This window comes from Sinocyclocheilus grahami, unplaced genomic scaffold, assembly GCF_001515645.1.
Source record: "Sinocyclocheilus grahami isolate Dianchi unplaced genomic scaffold, SAMN03320097.WGS_v1.1 scaffold459.1, whole genome shotgun sequence".
Classification (NCBI taxonomy): domain Eukaryota; kingdom Metazoa; phylum Chordata; class Actinopteri; order Cypriniformes; family Cyprinidae; genus Sinocyclocheilus; species Sinocyclocheilus grahami.
The window spans coordinates 433,794-442,782 of record NW_015505638.1 but is presented as its reverse complement, the minus strand read 5'-3'; the positions used below and the strand labels follow the sequence as shown (position 1 = coordinate 442,782).

Sequence of the window (8,989 nt, the reverse complement as noted above, 5' to 3'; positions counted from 1 at the left end):
TTGGTGACGTGGCAAAGGGATCTCATTATAATATCACCGCCCCTTAATCTGTAAATTTCCACCCATAGCGCTGTCATTTTGATTTCGCAAGCGACAACGGTGTAATGCCATGGCGAAAGTTTGAGCAAAACATGCTAACTGTTCTGTCTTTGGCTGCACAGACGAGCACAGAACACTGTTTAGAGTCCCAGCCTCAGAGGAGACAAGAGAGCAGTGGATTTATTGATTTATTTAATGTATATTGCTGCCAAAGTTCTAAAGATGCAGATCTAAAATAAACATGCAATTTATTTCCCAGCTGTTTATCTTCACAGACATAACCGACTGTTTTTGTAACTCGTGTGTTTTTAACGTTATGTGAATGTGTGTGAATGAGAACTTAGTTGAGTACTCACATGCTGTGACAGCCACTTTCTGTCCGTGTGCTTCGGTTGTGTGCACTCAGAAAACTGTATATCAGAAGTTTAAACTAATAAAAAACGCATGATTTCAGCGCGATAAACATGATAGCCAGAACCAAAACAGATGTTTTTAGCAGGTATGAGCTGTAATGGCTCAGCTCTATTCTGAAAAAGGGGGCGGGGAGCAGCAGCTCATTTGCATTTAAAGAGACAGGCCCAAAAACAGCACGTTTCTGCTTCCACTCAAAATAGGCATTTTCAAAATGATATAATAAATGATCTGTGGAGTATTTTGAGCAGAAACTTTACAGACACATTCTGGGGACACCAGAGACTTATATTACATATTGTAAAAAGGGGCATAATATGTCTCCTTTAAAATAAAGATTCCAAAAGGGTGGTTTTGCAGCAATGCCATAGAAGAATAATTTTTGTTTCCTCAAAGAACCTTTCAGTAAACAGTTCTTAAAAGAACCATTTATTTTCCTTTGTGTGAAGAACATTTTAATAATCTAAAAAACCTTTGTTCCACTATAAAGAATGTTTTGTCCAATGGAAATGTTTCGTGAATGTTAAAGATTTTTCATGGAGTTATAGATGGCAATAAAAAAAACTTAAATTTTAAGAGTGTAATAAATTTCACCTTTAATTGCTGTCTGTTTATCTGTTGTGCAGATAAGTTATTCATCTACAGCTATGATTCTGAGTGACAAAAGTCGTTTCCCTGCTTTCATGAGGACTGTCCCCAATGATGAGTACCAAACCCATGCCATGGTACAACTTCTGAAGGACAATAAATGGACCTGGATTGGCATTATCATTACAGATGGAGACTATGGGCGTTCTGCCATGGAAAGTTTTGTTAAGCACACTGAAACCGAGGGAATTTGTGTGGCCTTTAAGGCGATCCTACCAGACTCACTAGCAGATCAACAAAAATTAAACATCCATATCAACAAGACTGTGGACATCATTGAAAGCAATACCAAGGTTAATGTGGTGGTCTCATTTGCTAAATCATCTCAAATGAAGTTGCTATTTCAGGGCCTGCGTAGTAGGAATGTTTCAAGTAATAAAGTATGGGTGGCCAGCGATAACTGGTCAACAGCTAAACATATTCTGAAAGACGTAAACCTCTCAGATATTGGAAATGTATTGGGCTTCACCTTCAAGAGTGGAAATGTTACAACTTTTCATCAATACCTAACAGATCTACAGTTTGAAAGTGAAGCTGAGCTGAAAAATTCATTCCTGGAGGAATTTTTAAAACAGCCTGATATAGGAAATGCTGCAAAAGCAGCACAGAACCTGATCAAAAACACACATTCGGACATGGTCTTCAGTGTTCAGATGGCAGTCAGTGCTATTGCTAATGCTGTGGCTGAACTATGTGTAAAAAGACAATGCAAGACCCCTACAACTATCAAGCCCTGGGAGGTATTTTACCACACTATATGAGACACTTGCTGTCAAATTCAATCCTCTTTTTTTCTTTTTGCCTTGTCACAATCAAAATCCTAAAAGTCATTGCATGTTTGTGTTTCAGCTCTTTAAACAGTTGAGGAATGTCAATTTTGAGAAAGAAGGAGTAATGTACAATTTTGATGCAAATGGTGACGTTAATTTGGGCTATGACGTCTGCCTATGGGATGAACATGAATCTGAGGAACATGACATAATCGCAGAATACTATCCATCTAACAGCAGTTTCACTTTCATTAGGAAGAATCTAAGTGATATTGAGGTAATGTATACTCTTTAATAGTCATTTTTATCAAGACAGATTTTCTACTAATAAAAAAGTCAGATATCCAGTTTTCTAACTGAGTTGGTACAATAATGATTAAAAAAATGCGACTTATATTTCAGAAAATATGCTCATCGCTGTTAAAAGATATATATAATGATTGGTTCCCTACATTATTACTGGAAAATATCTTGTGATTACTGTGCTGCTGTAGTGTAGCAGCTCTAATGCACTATTATATTAAAGATGACATATGATAGAACAATAAAATGAACAGTAAAGTATAACAAAAGCTTGTACATTTTAACAGGCATGATTAAGTGTGAAAAAAAAATCTCTTTGCTAAATTAATCCAAATAACATGATGAGTTGAATTACTGAAATAAATGAACTTTTCCACGACATTCAAATTTATTGAGATGCACCTATTCTTTTGGTTTCTGGACCCAATATTTTTAAAATTTACAAATGCAATGAAAATACAGGTATTGGTATCGGCAAGTACAAAAAAATTAAAGTATCTGTATCTGAATCATTCTGGAAAAAGTGGTATCGGTGCATCCTTAATTATTATTATTATTATTATTGGTTTTATTATTTTCGACAGATGTGTCTATTTTCCAGTGGCTCTCACATGCAGCAATGTCACGTCATATCAGAGAGACCAAAGGGACATGATGATAAAAGAAAAATATGGAATGGGAGGAAAAAATTAATTTGCAAAAAAGCAAAAACATTGAATTTATATATTTTCCTCCCATCTGATACTTTTGTCCACCATCACCATGTACCTTTAAGGAGTCTGTAGTTCCACAATAGCTTAATTAGGACCGGTATACCTTGTAGAATGCGTTGTAGCATTCCACATCGGTTCTTTTAAAACATTTCACGCACAAACCCCGCATTTTTAAGATGGAAAGCCTTGAGACTCTTCATTTCCTCAGTGCTGTGTATTGCAGGTTCTATAAAGCCTTCCCTAAAACATTTTTTCACTCCTTTCTTCTCAGAACGTGGTATCTAAGTGTTCAGAGAGCTGTCAGCCAGGGGAGTACAAAAAAACAGCAGAGGGTCAGCACACTTGTTGTTATGAGTGTCTCGTCTGCGCGGAAAACCAATACTCCAACCACACAGGTAAGTTCCTTGGTGGCACTTTACACTAAAGATGACAATCTCTGATCTTCATTTCCAATTTTATCCCAGCAGTCAATAAATACAATGTTTTTAAACTGTCTTTCAGATGCAGATGCATGTTCCAAGTGCGACACTGAGAATATGTGGTCAAGCACTAATAGCTCAGAATGTCATCCCAAGCTTTATGAGTACTTTGAGTGGGATTATGGGCTCGCTATCATTCTGTTGACTCTGGCTGCCTTTGGTATCCTCCTCCTCTTCTCGATGTCTGCACTGTTCTTCTGGCAAAGGGGCTCTCTGGTGGTAAAGGCTGCAGGCGGGCCGCTTTGTCATCTGATTCTTTTCTCCCTGCTGGGCAGTTTTGTCAGTGTAATTTTCTTTGTGGGTGAACCGAGCAATGAGACATGTAGGGTGAGGCAGGTCATCTTTGGCCTGAACTTCACGCTGTGTGTCTCATGCATCTTGGTGAAGTCCTTGAAGATCCTTCTGGCATTTCAGATGAACCTAGAGCTGACGGAGCTTCTGCGCAAACTCTACAAGCCGTACGTGATCGTGTGCATCTGCATGGGGCTTCAGGGCACCATTTGCGCTATTTGGCTGACCTTGCACATGCCTTTTAAAGACAAAGTGGTGCAGCCCAAATCCATTCTCCTGGAATGCAAAGAGGGCTCAAATGTGATGTTTGGGTTAATGCTGGGATACATAGATTTGTTGGCGCTGATATGTTTCACATTTGCTTATAAAGGTAGAAAACTTCCGCAGAAGTATAACGAGGCCAAGTTCATCACATTCGGTATGCTCATCTACCTCATGGCCTGGGTCATCTTCATCCCAGTACACATCACCACCAGTGGCAAATATGTACCGGCTGTGGAGGTGGTTGTCATTCTCATTTCAAACTACGGGATCCTGAGCTGCCACTTTTTGCCAAAGTGTTACATAATTCTTTTCAAAAAGGAGCATAATACCAAAGATGCATTCCTGAAGAGTGTTTATGAATATGCCAGAAAGAGTGCTGAGAACATCAGGGACTTGACTGGAACTGACCCACAAATTAAAACAGAGAATTCAGTCTATGTCATATCCAATCCATCACTTGTGACTGAGGAGAAACAAGTTTCGGTACCAAAAATAGATAACGTGGCTTAAAATAGTACTAAGAATAATTTGATGCAAGAATTTGACATCCTGAGTCAAAGCAACCATTCTGATGACATTTGGTCTTCATTTGACATGAAACTTTAATAAACTCAGTTTTGTTTTTCACATACAATGATCTTTTAAAGGGGACATCGGATGCTCATTTTCCACAAGTTGGTATGATTCTTTAGGGAAATGTCTGTAACATACTTTGGTTCAAATTCCTCAATGGTCATGTAAAACAATACTCTTTTTACCTCATCAAAAACAGCTCTGTTCACAGCGACCCATTTCGGTGCATGTTTCCTTAAATGATAATGAGCTACTGCTTACCCCACCCCTCTCTTCCGTGGGGCATGTCGACACAAGATGCATGAATTGCTGCCTTTCACTCTGCATATGGCTCGGAGGTGGTCTTATTCAAATAGCTAGCTATCTAGTCCCAAAAGGTAAACATTTCATTCAATGTCCCCTTTAAGCTCTGTAAGAAAGGCCAACCTTTATGATGCTTAATCTGAATGATTAATACTTTCATTTAATTGTGGAAAACAAATATACACATATGTATGTATGTATGTATGTATGTATGTATGCATGTATATGTATGTAAGTATTTGTGAAATTATATATTTTTGTGTACATTGTGTAAATTGTTTAACTAGCAATTTTACAATAATGTTTAGTTTGTTAACAATTTTTGTTACTAACACAAAGTAATTATTTTGACATTAACTTTAAGTTTTTTATTATTTTAAAATGTTTTAATATAATATTATATTATACTGTATAACAAAATTATTTATATGGTATTATAATAACAACATATTTACTCTGAAATATTATTAATATCAAAAGGCATTAGTAGAAACTAGACTAATGCATTCCCTAATGTTAGAAAATAACAATGAACTGTTATGTTTTCAACATTAACTTTAACTTGATTATTTAAAATGAACTATTAACTTTATAAACTTATTAATGAAGTTTATTGATTTTCATTTCATTAAAATGTTTTAGTTTATTTATTATAATAAATATTTACTGTTAAATATTATGAATAATAAATTAATATTAAAATTGATTTGTATGTAGAAATTAGTGTTATAGATTAATAAATGCTGTAAAGCTATTATTGATTGCGCAGCTCAATGCATTAACTAATGCAACATTTACCCATTTCATTTTGCATATCTACAATCTGGGGGGGACAAATCCTTGAAAATGGTTTACTTTATTAAAATTAATTTTCAAGAAGTTGGGACTTTTCCTGTAAATTTACAGACAACATCTTCCATATCCTGTCGAGAATGAAACTATGTCTTTTCTGTTTGCTCTTCTTTTCTCTCTTTCATGTGACAGTGTCTCTCTTGGCTAGAGGCCTGACACATCACTGATACTATGAGAGAAACATAGTGAGAGTGCCAAAGGCTTGTGGATTGAGAAAAGCCGCAAACTCTCGTCTCAGACAGGGAAGCAGGTCATGTTGCTTATGTCATGCTGAAATCTTTGTTTCCTCAATCATGCTTAGTAATTGGCTATTTTGCGAATTACTTGGCACTACATCCTGTTAAGGATTTCAGTTACATGAAACAAAGTGTTGTTGTTTTGCAGAGTTAAGTTGAAGTGTTAAACTCAGTGGTAGCTCACTTTGAATGTTTACAATTTGGGGAGTATTTGCATGTCCTTCTCTGCGAAGGTTTGTGTAAATGTTAAATGTTTAGGTTTACCTATTATCTCTCACCCTGAGCATAATATTACAGGCTTCAATATCAAATGTCACCCAGAGTGAGAAAGGTCTTACTTGAAATTTGAGAGATGGGCGCAAATATGCAATGGCGAAAAAATTGAACTTCTGCAGCGGTTCTAAAAATGTGACTGATGATGAATTAATTCTTTATTGTTACCTGTAAGAAATGTCATTCTCACAACCACAAAAGCAGACAGTGGAGTCATTATTGCCTGTGGCATGCAGTCTTCAGTTGTTGTTTTGTGGTATTCCCCTCTCTGAACTAGCATGTCCAGTTTTGTCACTTGAATGGAAATATTTCTCAACACAGTTCAACACAAAGATAATATTTACTCAAATGTTTAGATAAAGTTACACTGAAATTCATGCTCAGGATGCTAATGTTGTTGGAAGATAATGCTGCGTATAATCTTGTCAAATATTTGTTGAGATGATCTAAATGTACAATATCCAAGAATGTGAATTGGTCCCCAGGCATACACAAGCAAATTAAGTCTAAACCAAGACACAAGAGCAGTGCACAATATGAACTTATCAAATGATGTTGATACAGTTTTAAATAATTATTAAACAATATGATCCTTTTTCTAAATTAGAGTTTTTCTAGTATCAGTCATAAACTGATGTAAAGATAATTAAATTTTTTGGTTCATAGTCTTGCTTAGCAGAGCAGAATGCCTGTCATAAAATATCTTAAGATATTTACCTTATTACTTAAGGAATAAGACAATTTTAAGTATTTGCTGTAAAGTTATATGACCATATATATATATATATATATATATATATATATATATATGTACATACACCGTATATATATATATATATATATATATTTTTTTTTTTACATTTTAAAAATCATGCTCTCAACACACCACACCCATATATGTTCTTGCTGAACATTTAATTTGACATGTTTTTCCTCCCCTTGCTGCTATCACAGCTTTAACTCTTCTGGTGAACATGGCTGTGAGGATTTGTTTCCATTCATACACTGATTCTGGGTCTGGTGGGCAGCTAGCATTTCAATTCATCACCAAGTGGGGTTCAGGTCTGAGCTTTTGCAGGCCAGTCAAGATTTTGCACACCAGACTCATTAAACAATTTATATATAGATCTTACTTTCTTCAGAAGAAAACGTCCCTCCTCAATCTGTTTCAACAGTGTCATTATTTCCTAAACGTCATGTAATGGCGTAGCATTGAGATTCATCTTCACTGGAAATAGCACAACCTGTAAATTAGGTGTCCACATACCTTTTGCTGTAGTGTTACAAGCCCACATATGAAAACTTCCTAGGTATGCCTTTATTAGTGCACAACAATAATGATGCAGATCTGTCCGTTCCATTGAACTTGAAGCAAAATGTAATGTCTCATGTTTAGTCTTGATGTCTTGCAAGTCACACTTGCGTGCAATTCCCTCACTTGGTAAACCATGACAGAGAGTGATTCAAATGTCATGAATCAAACAGTCCTGGTCTGACGTTTGTCTTTTTACCGGTAGTGTCACAAATTCAGCCTCTGTGGCTCCCTCCGATCACCACCAGAGGGAACCATCACTGGAGTACTGAGCGATCCCTTCGGACTCCAGTTCCCACAATGCCCTATGCCAGAGTCTAATCACCTGCACAGGTGTTTCCTATTTGCCCGGTCTACTTAAACTGTGCCTTCCCTGCTCTCATTGCGAAGTCTTGTTTTGCCTTGCAGACATTTCTGAGCGTTTACCCTGTGTTGTATACCTGTTGATTACCTGGACTGTTTACGATTGCTTGCTGCCTACCTATTCTGACCCTGCCTGCCTTGTTGATTCAGGCCATTGATTGTCTGCCGCCTGCCTCGACCCTGATTACGAACACTGTTTACGATTCTCCCCAGCCTTTGCTGTTTCTAACGCCAGTTAACGATCTATGCCTGTATGACCTGCCTTGTGAACTAATAAAGCTGCACATGGATCCTAATGCTACTGCCTCTTTGTTACAGAAGACTTTGCCTGAAATTGATCCAGCAGCGTTCTATCACTTCACCACAGAGGTATGTGCTCAGGCATTGGTTCTGGCCACACACCAGCAACAATTAAGCCGACTTACCTCGCTAACGGAAGAAATGGTAAAGACCTTGCAAGCCCTTTGTCTGCAAGCACCCGGAGCTCACGCCCCTCCTTCGAATCCACTGCTTCAAGCCCCGGTTTCACTTACTTCCACCGCCAGCCCTCGTTTGGTGTTCCCCAGGAAGTTCGATGGCTCACCCTCAAAATGTAAGGGTTTCTTACTCCAATGTTCCATGTTTATTCATCAACAACCCATGTTGTATTCCACAGACAATAGTCGCATCGCATTCATCTGTTCGCTTCTCACCGGAAGGGCATTGGCGTGGGCTACCGCGGTGTGGAGTGAGAATCAGACTGTTTTCCCTTCCTTCTCGGCCTACATCCAGCGGTTTAAGGAGGTGTTCGAGCATCCCGCTGATGGAAAGGAGGCGGGTGAGCAGCTGTTATCATTACGCCAGGGCAGAGGTTCGGTGTCGGATTACGCTCTCTCGTTCCGCACTCTCGCTGCACAAACAGGGTGGCCGGAGGATCCTCTCAAACTACACTTCCGCAGAGGACTGAGCATGGAACTGCAGTCTGAATTAGCCTGCCGAGACGAGGGGAGATCCTTAAATCATTTTATCGAACTGGCCATTCGGATTGACAACCTCCTTCGCTCTCGTCGTCAGACTCAGCTCTCTTCAGCTTCGGTCGGCGCGTCATTGTCAATTCCTGACACCGAACCCATGCAGATCGGCTTTACTCATCTGAAAGGAGAGAGAGAGACGCATTCGC

General features: G+C 38.2%; 1 protein-coding gene across 1 annotated transcript in view; it reads left to right on the top strand.

Moving 5' to 3' along the window:
* LOC107552792 (G-protein coupled receptor family C group 6 member A-like) overlaps positions 1-4,428 on the top strand; it is an 8,341-nt gene extending 3,913 nt beyond the window's left edge. Inside the window, exons 3-6 of the mRNA XM_016234788.1 lie at positions 1,077-1,838; positions 1,948-2,145; positions 3,156-3,279; positions 3,386-4,428. Of these exons, the coding sequence (XP_016090274.1) occupies positions 1,077-1,838; positions 1,948-2,145; positions 3,156-3,279; positions 3,386-4,428 (2,127 nt within the window). The remainder of the gene's footprint in view (positions 1-1,076; positions 1,839-1,947; positions 2,146-3,155; positions 3,280-3,385) is intronic.
* Positions 4,429-8,989: the final 4,561 nt, after the last annotated feature.